General features: G+C 40.1%; 1 protein-coding gene across 6 annotated transcripts in view; it reads left to right on the top strand.

The window, feature by feature from the left end:
- Positions 1-22,639, top strand: part of LOC122986693 (vacuolar protein sorting-associated protein 13B-like) — a 342,876-nt gene that overhangs the window by 42,981 nt on the left and 277,256 nt on the right. For all 6 annotated transcript variants that reach the window (XM_044358002.1, XM_044358001.1, XM_044358004.1 and 3 more), the window contains 8 exons: positions 3,623-3,718; positions 5,476-5,598; positions 6,159-6,296; positions 9,860-9,947; positions 12,272-12,457; positions 14,883-15,052; positions 16,200-16,394; positions 19,714-19,838. In XM_044358002.1, the coding sequence (XP_044213937.1) occupies positions 3,623-3,718; positions 5,476-5,598; positions 6,159-6,296; positions 9,860-9,947; positions 12,272-12,457; positions 14,883-15,052; positions 16,200-16,394; positions 19,714-19,838 (1,121 nt within the window). The remainder of the gene's footprint in view (positions 1-3,622; positions 3,719-5,475; positions 5,599-6,158; positions 6,297-9,859; positions 9,948-12,271; positions 12,458-14,882; positions 15,053-16,199; positions 16,395-19,713; positions 19,839-22,639) is intronic.

Here is a 22,639-nt window from a genome sequence, read left to right as displayed (position 1 = left end):
ATAGGCTTGAAGACAAGAATGTGAATGTCTTTAACCCGTGTATATCGTTGTGTTAGCAATTAGTTTTTTTTTCCCTTGCTACCATTATTGCTTGCTTGTTCACTCCTACTGCCTACCCCACCCCTACATCTTTTATTTTGTGGTCATTTTGAGTCTTAAAGAACAGCTTGATCTCCAGGAAGTTCCAATCCTCTTTGTCTCTGTGTGCGGTACAGGGGAGGGTAGTGTAACCGCTAACTGGCGTCTCGGGTCACGTTAATGTTTTAAACATTATACATGGTATGATGACTATTCAGAAATTGATCCCTAACTTTAATCCTGCCTGCTCACTCAGAATAGTTGGAATTCATCTGCGTTTCCCCTCAGGTTCAGGCGTTTCAGATCACATTACTACTTGTGTGTGTGTGCGTGTGTGTTTGTGTGTGTGTGTGTGTGTATGTATGTGTGTACTTGACAGCATGTGTGATTGGTGAAGGGGAGGTATGTCTCAGGCCAACCAGACCTTGGTGCTTTTCTAATAATGTTTAAATTGTTCCTGTATTGTTTGAGTTCTTTTAATCAATTAATTGCTTCTCGTCTAGAGTAATTGCAGACAGCTGAAAGGATGGTTTTTTAAACGTTCTCGTCTCTTTCCTACAAGGAAGTATTTAGTTTGAGGGAATTTCATGTCTTTGAACAGCCACTGCCTGAACCAGAGTTTGACATGGACGTGAAATCAGAGAGGTATTTTTAGATTGCTGACGCATTACTCTCCAGATCTGTTTGATCAGGGAAATTGGCAGTATACTTTAATGACTTTTACACACATAATGCATAGTTTAGCACTGACCATTTGTTCCCCTCTTTCACTTCTGCACACCTGCCAAGCTCTCATTGCATGCCAAAATTCATGCCATTTTTCATTTTAAGAAACATTGTTTCTTTATTTTCAGTATTTTCATTTATGTCAACAATAGCAAATTTCAAGTTTTCCCAAAGTCTTTCAACTTTTCCATCTGATCCTTTCCACCATGTTACATTTTGGAGAAACGGACATAAAGACAAAGTACCCCAATATTCACATCCAATGTTATGACATTTCCAAGATGCCTCATAAAGAATCATTTGATTTGTGTTGGAATCCAAAGCCTTTAGAAGGGCTGAAATATAATAAAGGAGAGGTAGCAGGGAAGGTAGTGGCAGCAACAACTCTATGTATTACTGGTTGTATTAAGCATTTGTGTTGGTTCTCCAATGCTATGCTGCTTCTCTGCCTGCCTGCTGTGTTGTTTCAGGTTGACTGTAGGTACAGTCTCGGTTTGATCGGCAGCTCTTCAGTGTCAATGCCACTGTGCATTCATGTTGTCAGACAGAGCAATTCTTTAGTCAGATAATTTAACATCCTTGCCCACCGCTGCTCCAGGGGACCTGCAGGTTGGGTTGAGGTGGTCCCCCACATGGGATTAGACCATTGGAATTGAAAGAGAGGAAGGCAGTGAGGGTGAGAGAGTCTGCTCCATCAGTAGGGATAATAAGGCACAGCTGCTTCTTGCTCTGCACCTGCTTCCTGTGTTAAAGTTGAATGGGTTGGGGCCTGTATAGTTCTGCTCTGTACCAACAGTTAGACTGGCTAAACTCAAAAGCATCACAGCTCTGTACCTCACTCACCCCAACCAACTAGTTTTCAGCAGACGCTCTCTCTCTTTACATTATCAGTTTCCTTGGTATCTTGAGTGCTTCAGTCATGTTCTGATTGTCATTTAACCATAAAGGAAGGAACCTCTGTCTGTACGTCTGTCTGTATGTGTGTCCTTTGCGTATCTCGACAGCCATTCATATGACTGACTTCACACTTGGCAGGTGTATTGCTGAGGACCCAAGGAAGTGCAGTGTCGAGTGCAGTTGTTTGGATGAGTGGTTCTGGAGAAATATGTAATACCTCGTAGTGTTAATGACTTGAAAAAGTTTACTTAAGCTCTACTGTTACTGTGAACTAAACTTGGCATGTAAGCTCCAGACTCAGTGCAGGATGTCTCAGGCAGGTTCAGAAATATATAAAAATACCTCATAAACAACTTGAAAAAATTTTAAGAGACTTAAACTCTACTATTGAACTGTGTACTGTGAAGGAAACTGGGCATGTACGTTCAAGACTTACTGCAGGATGTCTCAGATATGTTTTGAACAGGCACTGCAGTTCATCTAACTTAAAAGCAAGAAATCTCTGCCTGTCTGTCTGTCCGTCTGTATCTATGTGTTTCATTTGCATATCTCGAGAATTGTTCATCCGATTGACATCACACTTGGCGGATGTATTGTTGGGGACTCAAGGATGTGCAGTGTCGAATTGGTGCAGTTTGGATGTTTAATATTAATAAACTTTGAATAACCAAGCTAACAGCGAGCCGCTCAGCTCTGTATCTGAATGCAGCAGGGGCTGTTTGATATAAACGCTGTCACATCCCAGTGGGGCGGGGCTTCTGGGCTCTGACTTGTTAAGCAGGACAAAGGCGCACGCCTCACTCAGATAAATTGCTCCAGAGAGAAGACGAGCATACACAGGAGGAAAAAACAAAGGCGGAGGCTGTAAAACTAGCCAATAGGAGTGCAAACGTTGTTTGATTGGCAACGGAAACAACCAATAGAAGGCTGTGAACTGCTTCTACAGTTTAACCTCAGTTTAGTCACACCGGTGTTTTTGTCAGGATTTAAACCATTTAATTTATTTTTTATTAGTTATTATTTTAATCTATGTTTTTCAATTGATACATACATATACGGTTCCAGAGAAATAATAAGTAATCAGCCAGTTCCAAACAGGCACATTTTGAATGGGCACTGCACTAGTCCCTAAAAATCCAGAGAGGGCCTCCCCTAGAATAAGGGAGGAGTGGCTGTCATGTGGTTTGATGAATGTCCTTGGCCTGCATCCAAACTTGGAAGAGAAAACGACCAAAATGTCCCAAGGCTGGCATTCTGTCTCTGATCTAAGAAAATGTCATCTGTCCTTGTTTGGATGTTATTGTTTAGGGTTTTAAACATTATTTTCCGGGGCCTCATTGCCCTTCACATCCAAAGACTTGCATAGCTTTTGTTTATTTTTCAAATCATGTATCTGTTTCAGCAGTGAAATGGGGGTACACACACGCACACACACACACACACAAAATGAGACATATGCTTTCCAGTTTTTTAATGTTGCATTTTTGTGACATCCATTTTATTGCAGTTACTATGACTTATTCTGTCCACTCTCAACATTTCAGGTGGCAAAATCGCCTCTATATTTAACCAATGTTGCTCACTTTTCATTTGAAGCTCTAGGCTTGTTTAATTGGTTATGATCTGGCTCTTAAATCATTTTTGAACTTTTTGAACCCAGCACTGTCACATAGCTTTACTCGTGACGACAAATTAAACTATTTGTAAATTCTTTTTGTAAATTCTACTAATTTGATATATTTTTTGGGACCCCCACTGAAGCATCTCACTTAGAATTTATATTTGAGTCGTATTTTTTTCTAGTATTTGATGCTTTTCTTATTCTACCCTCGTTAAGTTAGAAACTCAGACTTATTAAAATCAATTTTTGACCTTTCTGAAAAATATTAAATTAATTCTGTCCCTCTGTCCTCTGTCTCAGCTGACAGAGACCCAGTCCGAGAGCAGCTACTACAGTCCTCAGAAGGTCAAGTCAAGAGAGGTCCTGTGCCTGGAGCAAGAGGGAATCACTATTGAGGTAAGACTCATCTGAATGAATTTGTTGCACCAAAGAATTTCCTGAAAAAATGTTAATTGTAATAGGATTGAACACGAATGATAGATGTATCTTCTTTATTCATACTGCAATTTTTAATCAAAAGATTTTCTAAACTCCATATGATTAAACTGAGAAAGCTATAACAACCAATGACCGCTTACAAAACTGGAGTTTAACCAATCAGCCCAAATTTCAATTCATAAGTCCATAAACTTTAACCCATCTCATCAGATAATGAGAAATGAAATACCATGCACTATGTGTTATTGTTACATTTATTGGATATTGAGGTAAATATAAAAATGTATCCTGATATCCTGATTTTAGGTCATATTGTGCATTGTAAACAGTATTAATGACGATGAACATTAGTATTTTAAAAACCTCATCTGGATTCAACTATAATTTTAACGGAAATATCTGTCAGTGATATCTTCCCTCTATCAGTCATACCCATCTGGAAAGCAACCTTATTACCCATCATGTATAAAACATACCTGTAATGATCCCTGTCCTCCCTTTTGATCCTCTATTATTATTATTATTATTATTATTATTATGATTATTATTGTTGTCTCCTTATTCACTGTTGTATTGATGTTTATCTTAATCCCCTCCATAAGTACACATATAAAGCTTCTGGAGGTCACTAATCCGTGGCCTGTTGTGAACACAGCGGAATCTGTGCCTGAGTCAAGCCCAAGTCTGATCATTTCCGCATTTCCCCCTCTGCGTAGAAAATATTTTTAAACCTTTTTCTCTGATTACCTGTTTGGAGTAGGAAAGGGGTTTTCTGCTCCTAAGCTTTCTACCAGATGTGGGAATTCTGAGATATTTCCAATTCCAATTTCTGTAATTTATGCTTTTGCTGGAAGAGAGAGAGAGCAGTCTGAACTGAGACCAAAAGTGAGAGCGTTGAAAGGCAAAGGAATGGCTAGTAAAACAGGGAAAACTAGGCCTTGTAATTATTGTGTGGTGAAACGTAAAGTTTTATTGGATTGCTCTCTGTTTAGTTGTCTGCTGGGTCAAACAAAGGCACGGTGAGTGAGAGAGAACCACACCTTCCTTGTTACGGGGGCCGCTGGTCTACTCTCACACAAACACACGAACGCACCATTCTTGAGGGGAAAATGGAAGCTGTCTGACCCCTGCTCTTTTTATCTCAGTAAAATGAGCCCACAACCTCGCCAGCACCACAAACCAACATGGCCTCAAACTGGTCATAGTGGATAACCTTGATTGTGACAAGTCAACAATAAATTGAGTCTTAAACTGTCATTAATTTCACATTTTATGTTTTATTGCAATGTAAAAAGGTAATTCAGTCAAATTAATTTCTGTGAATTATTGCACTGTTATGATTTTACTGGGCTTCTGTTGACTGCTTTAAGACATTTTACGTCCTGGGTGTTCTCTTTGGAGAGGAAAGGACTCTTAATCTCTGGCATTTTCCCCTCATAACATTCTCTTCAGTTTTAACTTACATCATACTGTCACATTCTCGTGTCTCTCCTCAAATTCCCGTACCACCCAGCAAAGTTATTCATATTCATTTTTATTAATTAATATGCTTTGTGGTTTTATTAACTGGATAAGCCTTTGTATTCTTTATTCCCCCCCTGGAGGGAAAAGGCTCCAGAGCCTATTCATTTCCCACATTGTTCTTTATGCAGAGGTAAATAAATCTGGAGTATAAAAACTGTGGTTTAAGTCTCTTCCTCTGGTTTTTATTCCAGGTGCTGATGATGGGGGAGCCCTTCTTCGATTGTCAGATTGGCTTTGTGGGCTGCCGGGCACTCTGCCTGAAAGGCATCATGGGAGTACGGGATTTTGAAGAAAACATGAACCGACGTGAAGAGGTAAAGACAGCTTAAAAACCTCAAGGAAAGATGAAAAAGAGGAAAAACTTGAGTGAAATAGATTAAAAGGGAATTTAAAAGCCCAGAAAAGGGATCACTTTCACCTAAACCATGTCCCCTGTGGCCTCTATTGCTCCCAACTGCTTTCAGAAGGAGGTAGAGATGTGGTCTGGTTTGTTTATGGAAGCGTGTGATACAGCTGCCTTTTGTAATTCACCATAATGTTCTGTGTTTGCCACATACATCACTTTGTCAACAGCAGTCTCACCATCTGCTCATGCACAGTGCAATGCTTTTGGGCTCAATTAAAATCAATATATTTCATCAACTGTGTATTAACTGTGTTAATACACAGTTTATTTTTTGAATTGTGTGCTCACCTATGGTATATTACATTTCATAAAGGCAGCAAATCATTTACATTAAATTCTTTGAAACTATATCGGGATAAGACCCTTTGATGTAGTTTGGGCTAGATTATTATTTTACATCTGAAATATTCTGTGCATCCTCTCCTTCATGCCTCTCCTCACTTTCCTCTTTTCTCTGTTTCTCTGCAGGATGCAGTGTTCTTCAGCTGTGGGGACAGCCTAAGCAGTAAAGGAATGACCTATCTTACCAACTCTCTGTTTGACTACCGCAGTCCAGAAAACAACGGAGTCAGGGCTGAGTTCATCTTGGATGCCGCTAATCACAAGGTCATAATAAAATGATAGATGATACAAAATGATAGATTCTGGACTTCTAGAGCTTCCCATTTCCCATACTAATGTACCAACTAGAGATGTTATGAGCTGATCCTAAGGATCGGTATCAGGGCAGATCCAGGCATATTTTAAAGGATCGGTATCGGTGGTTAGAGTAAAACTGATCCTTTCATTACTTTACTCTACAGTGTTTGAGTCACTTCAGCCTGCTAGTGTTGCAGCGCTGCTCTCCTATACAACAGCCTATAAAAATAAATAATTTGGGCAGAATGGGTTGAGTGATCCTGAATTCTGATATCCTGGTCTGCAACAGTACACTGATTTGCTTAACTCAAACTCAAACTCTCTGCCTCATTTACAAAGAGTAGCAGTATAACAAACACTCAGCTTGCAGCTTCTAATTTTTAGTCGGGGCTGAACATTGCTCTCGCCGGTTAAAATGACAAATGTTAACTGGGTAAATCATATCAGCTGTCATTAATTAACGTAAACTCAGTGAGTAACTTGATGACGGGCCAAAATGAAGCTTGGCTGTTGTCGGGTTTGTGTGCTCTCTGCAAGTTGGCGTATGTACTCAACCCGAAGATCATTTGTGAGGGAAGAACCTCCACTCTGTAACACCACTGTTCAATCGTTAGTGGACTGAGTGTTTCTGTTGTTCCACCAACTCCATCAGAGTGATACGTCTTCTCTCCAGCGGATTGCATCGTGTCAATTTCAGGAGGCACATTCTCCAGTTATTAAGTAGCTTGTGAAAAATGTGCGCCGAAGTCAGTAGGCTACACCTGTTATTTCAATGTGCCAGATACATTTTAACTCAACATTGTGATTCTTCTGCTGCTATGTAAATATAAGTATTGGATCGGACTTGGTATCGCCACATACCCAATATTAAAGGACTCTGATCGGATCGGCGCTAGAAAAACTTGGAGCAGGGGCATCCCTAGTACCAACAAATAACATCCTCAAACATTTATTTTGGAAATTTTGTTTTGGAAAAAATCTGTTTTGAGTGGTTGAAAACGCAGCCTTTGCTTGGATGGAAGGTCCAAATGCTTTTCAGATTTAGACCCTCAGAGTGCATCTACCTCAAATTCAACAATTACTGGTTGTTTGGGATATATTTATTCACGTTTCATTCAAGCATTTTTTCAGAAGACTTCAGAAGCATTCACCCACAGAACTGATAGCAAAGACTGGAACCATATGGCAAAAATTAAGCAGTTACAAGCCAGGCCAACAACCAATTTAACAGCTGGGCCTACAGGCCTACAAAGTAACACACTCATTCAACCAATACGAATGTGTTCACTGGTGCTGTTTCATTCATCACCTTGACATTGACACAGACCTTACCAAACACAACATCTGTAGCACTGAGATGGCCAAGCTATTAAGAGAACAAAGATTCACCAAACTGATGAAAGGAAATTTCACATAAGACATAAGATTCAGTATTTTTAGAAATATAAAGGGTTCACTTAAGGCCTGTGACTGCCAAAGCAGTGGAAAAAAAAGAGGTTTCCTAACACACAGTAGTATGGATACGGCTTAAGTTTGACTTGCTAAAGCAAGCACACTAATTACTTTGCTAATACAGTAGTTTATCTGGGTCAATAAACAATAATCTGATGTAATTACATCCAGCATTTATTGAGCTTTAATCTGGAAAATCTACACTGACAGCTATTTCAATATTTAGTGCTGTTAAGTTGATGAAGGTTTTCATTTTACCTTTAAATCACTGCCACTGACATTATTTGTCAGTCACCCAGCTGCTGGCTGCAGTAGAGGAATGTTCCTGCTATCTAAGTAGTAGTGTTAAAACCATTATCCCCGATAACTCTCAGCTCCCCTCATCAGCCATCACAGCTCCAGTGTTGACTCCGGCTCAGAAATGTTCATGACCCTCAATGAAGCAATTGTTTGGACATCCATCCATCCATCTGTCCATACTTTAAAGTCTAAGAGTCAAAGGTTTTAGTGTTAATTCATTAGTGGTTTTGAAACCAGCCAATGGCTTTGATCCAAAAGCATGCCAGAGCCATTAGAGGTCCCCTAATAAATATTACTCATTAACCTGCCTCTCTGATAAGGCTCCATTGAAATCTCTGTTTGCAGAACTAGTGGTTAAGTCTGTAGTGGGTGTGTGTGTGTGTGTGTGTGTGTGTGTGTGTGTGTGTGTGTGTATGTGTGAGGGGCCTCTCTTGTTCTCCCTCTCTTTCTCACTTTCTTGTGTGCTCACTCTTTCTCTCCAGAAATATACATTTTGAATATTCTTTAGGACAGGGTCAATAGCTTTTGACCTACAGACTAATAAATGATGACAAGTTATGTTGTAAGTATACATTGACACTCAGGCAGAACAAAAATGAGATAAAAGTCCACATTTCTACCTATATCTAGGTTTTATATGTTAACAATAATTGTAAATAAATACTTAAGGGTGGCAAAGGGCTTTGATTGTTAGTGCTGTCTCCTAGGCTCAGACCCTGCCTGGCCAGCTGGGCTTTTTCTTGGTACAGATTTCATGTTCTTCCTGTGTGGGTTGTGCTTTCCTCTGAGTGCTCTGGTGTCCTCCCACAGTCCAAAGACATACAGGTTTAGGTCAAATGGTAGCTCTAAATTACTCATGGGTGTGAATGTGAGTGTGTTTGTCTATGTGTGTTAGGCTTGTGATAGACTGCCAACCTGCCCAGGGTGTACTCTGCCTCTTGCCTATTGTGCACTTGGACAGTCCAGGTTTGCTGCACAACCCTGGACAGAAAATGGCCAGATGAATATATAGCTTTCATAACACTATTTCTAGTGTTGGGTAACTCAAGTGATTTAATAATCATTAATCATCGTTTTTTTCCAAACTTGTACATATTGCGTACAATTACATTCTGCATTACATTCATGCTTTTTAATGCTGCTATCTTAGTAAATATTTAACATTTCACAATTTTAGAATGAAGGTATCAATCATAATCTCAGTCAAGCACTTTTGATTTACTATGAAAAAGTCCTATCTTTTAGTAGATAAGATACATATTTTCAGTGGCATACATCCAAGAACCAATTGAATGATGAAACTTTCACTTACATTTATCAATAGCTTATTACTCAATAAACAACCTGCCTGATGTCTTGTAAAGTACTTCCCTATGCTATGAAGCATAATGAAGTTAGGACTAATGTATACAATAGTTAAGCGTCTCACCTGTGACTTAATTTACCTTTTTGTACACTAAAAATTGATTGAAAAGTTAGTTAGTTGTAATTTCACACCAGTTGAGACTTTAAATTCTGCCCTCCTGCTATGATCAAGTATCTCAGTATCTCTTTTGTTTCAAGTCTTTTTAAATAGTTGCAAATATTGGTGATATTGTTGGCCAATGAAAAATGGTATCTAGCTAAAAGTAGATCAACCCCTTAATAACTCTTTTTATCTCTGATTTGACCCCCCTTTGTCGTATCCAGCATGACCCCAGTCACTGCCACTCTTAAAGGCTATCAGCTTGTTTGCTCCCTTACTGCCATGTTTACCTTACTCTACTTTTGTTTGACAGGAGACCTACACGGAGATAGCGGGCATGCAGCGCTTTGGTGCTTTCTACATGGATTACCTCTACACAATGGAGAACAGCAACGACAAAGGTATTGTCTAATTCATTCCTCTTCACAGAGCTTGTTTGCTCACCTTGCCACCTCTTCTCTCTTTTTCTCTACATCTGTCATGTTCTCTTTTTTCTCTGCCTTGTTCTCTCTTTCTTCCTATCTGTCTTTTACTCTCTCTGTCTTTCTCTCTCTCTCTCTCTCTCTCACTCTCTTCTTTTCTTGTCTCTCCTCTCTGTCAAACAAGCCCCCTGGAGACTTGAAGAAAGAGCTTGTCTTGTTTGAGTCACAGCCACCTGGTCCTTGACCCTTCCTGTCCTCGCTCTCACCCCAAACTTACCTGGAGGGCAACTGTCAGAAGTGTTTAGTCTGCGCTGACACGTATTTGAGTTTCTTTCACCCCGCTGCTTGTTGAAACACTGTTTCCCCCTTGTCTCTCTACCTGTAAGCTCTTGAGAAAGTGAATAGGCCCCTCTTGCCTAATTAGGTGTCACTCTTCCTGGCAGACGCTTAGAGACGGACAGGATTCCTCATTCCTCAGCTGCAGCACTCAAGAATGTTTATTCAAGTCTGAAAGATCTGAAGTTCCCATTAAGAGATAAAACGTTCTCCTTTCAATTTGAAATGTTATATTTGGCCCACAAATGTCTCTGTGCTTTAGTGTGTGATTGTTTAGCTTCTTTTTTCAAAGCTGCTGGTAAGCTGCTCTCTGTGTGAGTGTGACAATGAAGCTTAGAAAAGATGAAACCTGGCTGATATTCACAAATTCTAAGATTTAACCAAAAAAAAAAACAACCAAATAAATTACATGCTCAGCACTCAATGAAAAACATTAGATTAAAGCCTCTTACTGTGTCTAATGGCAAAAGCATAATCAGAAAGCTATAAGGCCTTCATCTCATTGACTGTTAAACAAATACGGTGCTATGTTATTGTGCTTTTATAAAGTGGAAACGATTAGTTACAGTAATGATTAATTTAAGCAGAGATTTTTGAGGACATAGCACACAGTTGTGTTTTTAAATGATATCTGGTTGAACCAATTAAATGATTTGAACAGATAATTTGCTTCATCATGAGTCACCTGTGTTGTTTCACTTGCCTTCCTGTTTTTCTCTCCCATTTTACTTCTATCTCTTTCTGACTAGGCTATTGTTTCCTCCTGCTGTCAGCTACAGATAATAATCTAAATTAAAAAAAAACATTGATACTGTCATCCTGAGCTGTCAAAGTCATATCTGACAGCAGGATAAGTGTCAGTCTCCTTCTCTTGTGGGACGGCTGTGGTTACCCTTGCCAATTGGAATGCTTCTCTTCTGTCAGTGTTTCTCTTCTTCTCGGACGCGGACCAGATCCAGTGTCAACCAAACAAATTAGTCTCTATTGCCACGGGACTAACGTAAACTCTGAGTCAACTGAAATACTAACCGACCCAGGTCACACTCACCATTGACTTCACATTAGAGTAACGCTGTAGATGAAAACTTTTTCTTTTTTAAATCTTGGGAAATGGAGACACTTTTAAATCGTCTTAATCCTACCTAAATTCAGCCTCTTAATCATTTCACTGACCGTTCTAACTGCAGCCATATGGTTGATATTAGGCCTAATCCATCATAGCCAAATCTCACTGAAGAAGGGAAGGGGAAGTGGCATCGCCCGTTGCCCTTTATAAATCTCCAAATTCATTGGGAATTTCTCCCCCATCTGCCAGCCTTTTCAGCCAAAGTTAAATTCATAGTGTTGACTTCTGAGCTGTAAGAATGTTCAGTGTAGTGGTGCTATGTAATGGGAATAAAGCAGGTTGTGACCCTTTGTCCTCTTCCTCTCTCTCTGCCATTCATCCACCCCCTTCTTTTATTTTTAATTTCTTCCTTTTTATTGCCGGGGAGCTGAGTCTTTTAAGTGGACCTCTGGAACAGAGGCCTGCGATGAATGAAGGGACAGCTGTGTGAGAGAAGTGGACATTTGGAATATTCATCATTCCAGTGGTTCAGGGCTGTTTGAGCTGAGTCCTGCTGCTGCATTACACCACTGCCATATTTGTTGGGTTTTCACCCAACAGATGAGCAGATCCTATTCTTGTACTTAATCAAGAAACAAGAACCTCTTTTCCTATATTTTCTTTGAGTAGGGGAATATGGGGGAGAAAAATGTTGCTACTCTAAAAATGTATGTCAAACACCACAATTCTTTCCCCTTAATACAGTAGGTGATATGTGTGTACTGTACTTTACTTCTCAAATTTGATTTTATATGTTTGTTAAATTTGCTGACTGACAGAAATATCCTCAAGTTTATAATAGAAGACACCATCTCCTGTATATATTTTAAGTATTTTGTATATGTGTGTTTTCCGTTTGTAGACTCTCAGGACTTCTCAGTGGTGAGTATGGAGGAGGTGGTGCCTGCTGTCCAAGAGACATCCATCAAGAGGTTGGTTGTTGGACCTCTGGACGTCAGGTTGCACAGCAGCGCTGTCCACCGCATCCTCAAGATGGTCACCTGTGCCATGGACCATGAGTACGAGCCCTACTGCAAACCACAGCGAGGTCAGCCATCACATGCTAACAGTTGCTCCATCTGTTTTACTGGGCTGACTTAAATTAGCTTATAGTCAGCTCACAACTAACGTTCAACACTCTCTTTTCTCTTCTCTTCTCTTCTCTTCTCTTCTCTTCTCTTCTCTTCTCTTCTCTTCTCTTCTCTTCTCTTCTCTTCTCTTCTCTAATATTTTATTCAGTTTTATTCTGTCAGTGATCAGAAACTGAAACACTTTGCACTTTACAGTATCCTCATCACATTGTTATTTCCTTGCGCAACCCATCTCTCAACACGCAGCTGTACATGAAAGTAGTGACCTTTTGGACCACATGAGGGAGGTTAAGCCAAACACCTTTGTTAGTGATCAGCCCTGCACAGCTATTGATGAGCTCATCCCTGGGATGTTGTGAAAGAACATGGAATGTGTGTCTGTGTGTAATATCTGTAGCAATAACTCTCATTTTGGCGAAACAATAACATCCGTAGGTTTCGGTTGTTTCAGCATCTGTGATAGATAATGGATGATGGGGTAATTACTATAGAGCTTTTGACTAAAACTGGGTAGGTCAGTGTGTTCCTTCCTGTTTCTATATGTGTCTGTGCTCTCTGGCATTTTCTGTCAGTATAGTTAGACCTCTGGGAGGGATGGAAAAATTTAGAATAAATAACAAGATAAGATAACTGTTACAGATAGAGTGATAAAATAACACAAGCCTTACATATTCTCCTAAATCAAGCTCTCCTCTCCTCTCCTCTCCTCTACCCTCCTCTACCCTCCTCTCCTCTCCTCTCCTCTCCTCTCCTCTCCTCTCCTCTCCTCTCCTCTCCTCTCCTCTCCTCTCCTCTCCTCTCCTCTCCTCTCCTCTACCCTCCTCTCCTCTCCTCTCCTCTCCTCTCCTCTACCCTCCTCTCCTCTCATCTCCTCTACCCTCCTCTGCCCTCCTCGACTTACATTATTTTATATTATTACTTGGCAAGTGGAAAAAATACCTCTACAGATCAGCCAATTGTTGTCAAAGTTAATGAAACAATTATTGCTGTTAAGCATCATTCTGTGCGTAAAATGGAGTTGTCTATATCAACAGTCACAAATGGTGCCCAGTTCTGACTTTCTTTGGGATGGTCCAGGTCTTGTCTGGTCTACTAACTGCTCTACTACTCCGGCCTTTTCTTCATGAGGGCAGTGTTTGTGTGCTTGGCAGAAGAGAAGTCCTGGTCAAGAGGTTAAATACATGACTATCTCTCTACTCATCCTGTCACGCCTCCTCATACACTTTTTGCCAAGATCTCAGGAAGAAGCTCTTTCCTCCCCAAAACTAGCTGTAAATGGAAGCCAAATTGGCCGGTGGCTTGGTGTTTTATAACATCTCGCCCTATTTCGAACAGGAGGTTCCAACTTGCAAATTACTTAGTGTGTTCATTTGTGTGAAATCCTTTTTATACATTGCTCAAGAACAATAGAAGAAACAAAGTAGCATTTTAGAGCTGGATCTGTTAAGTAGAACAGGAAAATACAGGGTGTGTTTAAAGAGTAATAGTTTGTGTGTGTGTTGGAGTGCACACTTGAATGTTCTTTTTGTCATATTTTCATCTTTTCTGTGTGCTTTAAATAGAAGATGTATGGTGTTTGAAATCATACCCTTGTTTACCATGTGAGCTACTTGTTTTTTGTAATTTTAATGTTGACTGTGGATATTGACTTGAGCCCTGGCATATGATTAGATTGGACATGTCAGTGCCAGGTGAACCTGATGCATGCTGTGGCGGTAGGCCAAAGAGCAAAACAGCATTGGGATCAGGTTCTGAGCCCACCTTGGAGCTGGGAATGTAGCCCAACAGAACCTTTACTGAACTGAAACAAGCCCATGTCCTGGAACCAGAGCCAAGGCTGTTCAGTAACAAAGGGTTCAGGTTTTGGTCCACCTCAGGACCTGGACATGGTTTAGTGGTTCAGTGCTTTGGTCACTCCTGACTTTGGTGAGTGCTGACCTTGTTAGCCTCAATTCCATGTTGACTTGGTTCACTTCATTGTCTGCCTCTCCGGATGTTTCTGGTTATTGATTGAATGAGTGGTTTTATGAGGGAGTTCAAAAACAAAGCTACTGGGAAACAGCCACTGTAATGAATATTGCTTGGAAATTGCCAGTACTTTTATAGTGCATGTTTATTTTATTTAGTGTATGAGGTGGTGGTTTTTGTTGGAAAAGACATTTTTATTGTTTTAATGCCGCAGGCATAGGGGAGAGGCGCCCACTCAAAGAAATTGGTGTGCTTTACAACTAACCTCTTTCTCTGTAAAACAATTTTAGTTGGTCAAATCCAAATGTCTTTGACCTTTCCCACTCCTTCACATTATGTCAAAAATACACTTCACCCCCTCCCTTTACTGCACATACAAACATGTTTCTTTCTGTTGTGTCATTGTCACTGTAGAAATGGTTGAGGAGAGCCATGGTCCAGCCACTCCAGAAGAGATATCAAGCCTAGAGGAATTCATCCCAACCAGACTCACTTGTCTCACTCTGCTCCAAGTCTCAGTCACTGTCTCTATGGCAGAGTTCAACCTCCTTCACACACTAATGCCTGTCATCATGGGAAGCAAGGTTAGTGCACACCTAAAATTTTATATATACATATATTGTGAAAACCACGCTGAACGAAGGGGAAAACAGTCTGCGCCATGTTATGCAACCAAGGGCTGAAACGTTAACAAACTGCCTGTAGCTAGCTTAAAAACATTAGATTTCAGCATGTGAAAGGATTATTTTAGCACCCTATGTCTGCCAGAAAGGAAAAGGTAGTTTATAGCATATGCTGGAACCAGTTATATTGTATATGCTAAGATGCAGAGGGCTGACATCACGTCTACAGTAGAGATAGCACAACTGTATAGCAAACTCCACCACGTAACAGGCTGGCATGACACTTTTCACAGCTGATATGGTGACTACAGTTTATAAACACAGGTGGGAAAATTACACACACAGACATGCAATCTTTTCCCATTCAGGCTCTTTTTACAGTTAGCATTTCAACTGTATGCAGGTTAGCTCTTCTGTGATTTAAACATCCATTACAAACACTGCATACCTTTCAATTAAACAGCTGCTCTGTTTTTACTTTCATGCATGTTCTCTGTGACTAGCAGTGTGTCCAAGTATTTGTGTCATTTTTACAGAGGTTTTTGAGCTGAAGGCTGTCCGTGCAGCTCAGGTGGGGTCTGTCTCTCCCACCGCATGGCACACAGCCCTGTAACATCATTCACTTTTGTCTTCTTAAAGGCTCAGTTTTTCAGTTTGGCAGCTTATAAAAACTTAATTCTGGGCTCTTTGCCTTGTCGGTAGTGCATCCCACCACACAGCAGCTTTTAGGCATTTTTCTGTTGTTTGCTAGCAGACAGAATTGACAATGAGGCACCTTCATTCAATACAAAGTCAATGGAGGGATGAATTGTTTTCCCCTCCATGGTGTGTGGGACTTAAATGCGCTCTGTCTCTATACGATTATCCAAATAGGTAGAAAATCAGTATAATCACACTCTGCAGGTTTGTCGTAAGCAGAATTCTTATTACAGATTTTTGTTTAATTAAAATTCGTCAGAAAGAGTGGGCCTAGAGATATATAAAGACTGATGTGGACACTTTTAGATTTTAGATGACTTAAGTTTAAATACTACAACATTAGCAGTATGTGTGATATGTATACTTACTTTGAATCCCTTTTCCCCTTTTTATGTCTTCAATCTCCCAGGCTGCACCAGGGCCGGTCAACGTATCAGTGTTTCAGCCGGTGCGCCCTCTACCCTCTGTGAAGTTCCAGGTGGAGAGGGTGAATATTGAACACTCAGTGCCCATGTATGCTCCAGAGCTGGTCAGCACTGTCAGCAGTCTCAGCCAGCCTTCTGACAACCTGTTACATCACTGCTATGCACACCTCTACCTCAAGGTGAGCAGGATAATATTCTACTCTGTAGTACTGATTCTGATGATAAAAAATCTCCCTTTCTCATATAGAAAAATCCCAGCTATAGTTTCTATAAAACAAAAATGAGACATATGGAAAATGAAGCACAATTGATTCTTATGCATTTAATAATGATTTTAATGAATGATGTCATTATGCTGCTAAAAGAGTGGTTTCTAGGTTAGGAGCCGTATCCTTCATATACACCTGACTTTTCCACAAAGGTCCGACAGATCTGCTTAACAATCTGCAAAACAGTAACAATTGTTTCATTTTTTAACATTTGTGTCTGTATGTATCATCTTCCCAAGCTGACACAAAATATGCAAAATATGCAATATATACATCATTTTTTCACTAGGTTTTCATGCACTATACCACAAAGTCAATAGGTCAGCTGCATGGCCACACTTGTGACTCCATTTTGAAAATGACCCCAATGACCCTTTTAATGACCTTGATGACCCCTGTTCACCTAGTCATAAAAATCTCAGCACTGAGCTTTGTGATGAGCACCAGTCCAACTCTGGTCTATTTCATGGTTTTGACCTACCAAATTGATGGGATGCTAAAGGTTGTATTATGCAGCTGTGACATTCCTCTGTTACTGTATCAGTTATACAGTTTTGACTGATAGTTTGAAGCTCAACAGATAAATTGCTTTGTTAATGACACTAACAGTTGCCAACAACATCAAATTGGGGCCTTGGTTCTTCAGAGAAGTTTTAAATCAGTGGACTACATTCCTTGTCACTCATGCCTTTATAGGTTTGCTAATCTGATAAAGGCAATTTAAATAAGCAGTTTTTCAGTATGTACAGATTATGTTATTAGAAAATCATGCAAGTTCGTAAGCTGAATGTGGCAATAATTATGAGACATTTCAGAACAATCAACTGTTGGGATAGCCATTTTTACATAAAATTCATACCACTTGTTCTACTATTTACCTAACATTTACAAGTTGAAATAATCTACAAGAGATCAGTAGCAACTGCAGTAGATTTTATGATCAGCAATCATGCATGTATTCCTTACCTCTCCACAAATAGTGTATATGTTTGTAGCACAGCATTCGGAAATGATAATTCGTCCTCTGAATGTGCATCAGCTTTGACACAAATTGTTTATCATACATACACACTATTTGATTAGTTATTCATTTAAATACAGGTGAAGGTGAAGCCATATCTAATGGCTACAGTATCTACAGTAAAGTACATTTTTGTCTCCTTCTTTGCTTTTCAAATGTCCCTTTAAATAAACTAGAAATAAAGAGGTGATAATCTCTGTATTTATATTTTACTTGATGTATGATGGAGTACATAACGAACTGTAGAGACTTTAGTAAATTCAGCTAATCCAACTTGTAGGAAGCCTGGATAACTGATCAGGAGTAATCTGGGGTAGCCCAGTGTGGCCTGGTGTGGCCTGGATGTGTTTTTTTAAGGCAGGATGTTTGCTGGACATCATGCTGGTAGTCCTTATCACAGGGTCACTGCAGGGTTAACAGTTAACTGGTCAGTGGGCAAGGATCATTCTGACCAATCAGCCAATGAGCATCTGTATCTGCCAAGGTACTAATACTACCTCTGGATTTTGGCAGTGGGATCATGACAGGGTGGAGGTCATTCTGACCGCAAATCACCCAATTCAGGAAGTGATTTGAAATGGGTATAAAGTGAGGCTTATCTTAATCTGTGTTTTATTGACACTGGCTGTCAGAGCTAAGGTATCTGTCTTCAGGGTAGCGGTAAGCCATTGTCTCACTTTTCCATGGTTGTAGACGAGAGCTCAAAGTCAATCCGTTTGCTCAACAAGGAGGCCACATAAGTCAATAGACCTATCATATAGTAATTGAAAACTTGGGCTATCTGAATAACTAGTTGCTTCGGGCTCCTGAAAAGAGAACAGAATTTCAAATGTAGTCTCCCAGAGGAAGCTGCAATGAATCAAACTGTGACTGTATGGCCCCAAGCTTGCATTTCAAAGTGGGATTTTTATTATGTAAAAATCTGGATCTGGCAATCACACAATGCAACTGGATATTCTATAGATAGATATGGTGTCTAATATTACGTCCATAGGCCAGTTGTCTTATAATGAATGAATTATCATTTTAGTTCAGGTTTGTGTGTTCTGTGACATCTGCACAGTCAAGCGGTTTGGTAGACCTTCACTTTCAGCAATTGCATGAATCCTGCTCTGTGCTTAGAACAGCTGCAGGTGGGACAGCTGGGCCCAGCCATCATCCACTACCTCCAATATTAAATCAGACTTCATCCACCATGTTCATTATTTAAACATTATGTAAACATAGAGGTTACAGTACATTGTGGGTGGTAATGTGGCTACCAACAACTTAGACAATGATAATATGATAATGACACACATTGTCACTAAAAGTCACCACGTTGAGGTTAGTGAGCGTTGGGAATATGGGAATCTTGCTATGGTCTTGACCTGATCAGTCTGATTCATATGAAGTGTGTTGCCAGAAATCACCAGAATCTTTTTTCAGTGTTACTCTTATAGTAATCAACAGTGCCTTTTTGTACTTTGTCATTGTTACTGTATGTATGTGCACTCATTTTAACTTCAGAGTAACTCTGAAAACTTGAGTTCAATCTGTACATACACTAGTATATGTTAGTAAATGTGTCTTGGTTGGTAAACTACCCGCAAACCTTTTAGCCAGCCACAGTGTGTTGAACACTCAGCAATGTGTGTCCTCATTAAATCACAGTGCAGTGGTCACATCACTTCAGCCATGTAATCAATTATGTCTTGAAAAACTATAAGAGCAAAACCCTTGCAGCTGTCTGTAGTTGTCTACAGTGCATAAAGCATACACTGCATGAATTTTCCTGAGGATTCAGCAAAAGGATATTTTTAACAGTGCCTCCCAAGCTGTTTAAAGGTCCTGCTGAAAGCTGTTTTTTACAGTAAACAAGGATGATAAGATTATGTTGTCTTTCCTGTGTCTCTGTAAGAGCCAGAGCCTATGAAAGCGCATATTTTAATTTGACAGCTCAGCTGCAGATAGATAAGGCCAAATCAGTTTAGTGGCGATTGAGATGAGAGAACCACAGCAGATCTGGCTGTGTGCGTCTGTGTTTTCTTTTCAGAAGCTGTGTGAACTCAATGAGAGCTGACATGTTTTTATGTATGGATCCAGTAAATAGTTTGATCTATACAATGCTGAATTTTCATTTCTGCTTTTTCCCCCCCTTCTTTCTTCCCATTCTCCTCTCTCCCTTCCACTGTCTCTCTCCCACTCTTTTTCTGTCTTTCTTTCCAGGTGTTTGGGTTCCAGGCAGGCTTGACATGCCAGGACAGTACAGGGGGTTTCCTGCCTCTCATTCCCATTATCCCCTCCTTCAGCACTGCACTCTATGGGAAGCTGATTCAGATGCCTGCATACTGGTGAGTTTGTTGTGTTACGGTTGCAGGTTGTGATTTGTGTTTTGGTTTCTTGCCAATCTTCAAGAAGGTTGGTCTTACCTAATAAGAGCCAGACAGATGGCACAAAGCTAATTAGAGGGTTAAAAACAATAGCACATGAAAAACAACTGTGTAGCTGCTTATTTTTCCCCTTATTAAATCTGAGCCAATCACCAAAATGCCAATGCAAGGGGTGCAAAATGTTTATTTCCACTTCAGACATAAATAGAAGTTTTCATTGCTTATTATTTGATCAGGACAGGGCATTTTTTGCAATAGTTTTGCTATCATTTCCACTGTTATTCTGCAAATTGTTAGCAGACATCGGCATTTAATATTTGCCCCTTGAAATGATTTGGATTTAGGTGATGCCCATTGAAGTGAAGCCCAGTTCTGAGCCCAATTAATTTAACACTTACTTCATGTCACCTGTTTTACTCAGTCTAAATTATTTATTTTGTTCACACTTGTTCCATGTTTGATTTACTCTTGAAGTGCTGTTTCAATCCTAACACAAATGGATCAGTGTCTCAAAATGGTTTGTCTTTCTGCAAGTCTGTTTCAACTAACATTCATTGCTAGTTCTGGCTATTATGAAGACTACTATGCATGTTCTTTATGCTTATATTAATTAATTGTGGGCTAGCAGCACAGTTGAGATGGCCCTAAAATAAGACCAACACAACAGTAAACAAGCATGAATCTGTCTTTAAGCTCAGGAGACATCCTGAGGACACCTCCAAAAATAGTAGCTTATAGGAGTAGCTACAAGTCTGGTGTACAGAAAAGCACAGTAGATCGAGCACTGTACCAGTTTTGGTGGGTCCAGGTGCAGAGTCGTGTGATTTAACTTTTAAGGTGATTGCAACAATAACCTATCAATCTAACCCCATAAGGACTCTGTCTTAGTCACATTCAATTTTGTATTTTAATATGAATGTGCATCTGTATTAGATGGAAAAAATGTACACTAATTGACTTTAGAAAGGTTTACAGTAATTGTGTTTGGGAGTGTTTATATACATGCTTGACTGTCTGTATACAGTACGTGCGAACGCGTGTGCATGTGTATGTGCGTGTGTGTGGTGTCAGGCCCATGTATTGTAGTTTTTTTGTACTACTTTTGAAGAGGATTGCAGCCTCTTGCGGGCAGTGCATCAGAGGGTATTTAAAGTGATGGATGAGCCACTTCTTCAACGGTTGGTGGGGAAAACAGAAAAACAGAGTCATCGGGTAACAACTGCATCAATTTCTCAGATGGTTTGAAACACAAGGAGAGGAAAATAAGACAACGCTGTCAAAGGATATGAAAAAACATATTGCTATATTCCTGCCCTTGTACCAGACAGGATGACTCATTGGGGATGTCCCCTGGAGGTGAGAAGAGGTTAGGAGAGAGGAAGAGAAAGAGAGGACAAGAAGGGAAAGAAGAAGAATAAGATTCAGAGTTTGGAGCACAGTTGGACAAATGGTGCATTTTAACAGTTAGACCAGAAGAGATGGACAAGAAATTGATGAAGAGGATGGAGAGAGGGTTAGGAGAAGGAGGAGGGAGCTCACAGGAGAAACACTGAGAGATGCTGTAGGAGTTTGGATAGAGAAAAGGAAAAAGAGAGAGCAAAGCCAGGAACGGAACAAACATCTTAGATAAGGTGTCTGTCGGTTCTAAGATTGGCTTCAAATGTTGAAAGATACAGAGGTGTATTGGGAAAATAATTCCTGCCATCATTCAGTCCATCAGTGTTTGTCCACTAGTAATCATCTGGAAAACCCCTGAAGCTAACACACAGACACACGCACACACACACACTAACACACACACACACACGCCCACCCTGTGCCCTCTCTCTCACACCTTGCAGTCAAAGTGCCTGTTAAAACAGGAAAACCTGTGTGAGAGCACTGGCTTGGGAATCGATTTCCCCCCATTAGTTTAGATTTAAACATGTCAAAGAGCTGCAGATGGTTTAGACTTTTCCTGACTTCTTCTCCAGCCAAACATTATATCTACTGTACAGTGGTTAGCTGGCCGCATAGGGAACCACAAGGCCCTCATTCAAAGTGGTATGTGAGTGTGTCTGTAGACAGAACCTGATTCCCTGTGCTCTCTGCTCCCAATAAGAGACTGTTAGCTATTTGTTTGATCTCCAAGCCCCCTCTTTTCTGCCCTGCCTACCTCAAATAGTGGATTCAGATGTCAAACGGATGTTATTTTTCTGACAATCACTAGATGTTTCTCATCTCCAGAAAGCCCTCTAGATCAATGCCCCCCTATGGCTTTCTTTCAGCCTGGACCAGCCCTTAGAAATAACACTGACAACCTCTCACTGAGTCTCCTTGACACGTTAAGAAAGTGCTCTGTTATTCTTTGTTGTAAGCATGCCTTTGATGGAATACAGTATGTACATGTCTAGTAACACTATGCACCAGGAGGTCTTATCTTGGTGTGTTTTGAATAGATGTTAGACTACGTGATGGCATTGCAGTCATACCTCAAAATAGGTGAACACATAATACCCTAGATAATTCTAAAGCCCTTAAGATGATTATTTCCACTTCATCTCATTTTCCTCATCCCTAGTTTGAATATAGCTTGATGTTTCCGACACTTGAACAGGTTAGTAGCAGTTCTCGCATTTTCCAACAGTTGCCTGTTTGTTTCGCTGTCAATCTCTTTCCTGTAGATGATAATGGGACTGTGTGTTATTATACAGGGTTATGAGTTCTAAACCTGTCATTTCAGGCTTGAAGTGACTCATATTTGACCCTTTCTGTCTTTGTGT

The sequence above is a fragment of the Thunnus albacares genome, chromosome 8 (genome assembly GCF_914725855.1).
Source record: "Thunnus albacares chromosome 8, fThuAlb1.1, whole genome shotgun sequence".
Classification (NCBI taxonomy): domain Eukaryota; kingdom Metazoa; phylum Chordata; class Actinopteri; order Scombriformes; family Scombridae; genus Thunnus; species Thunnus albacares.
This window is presented reverse-complemented; position numbering and strand designations above follow the sequence as displayed.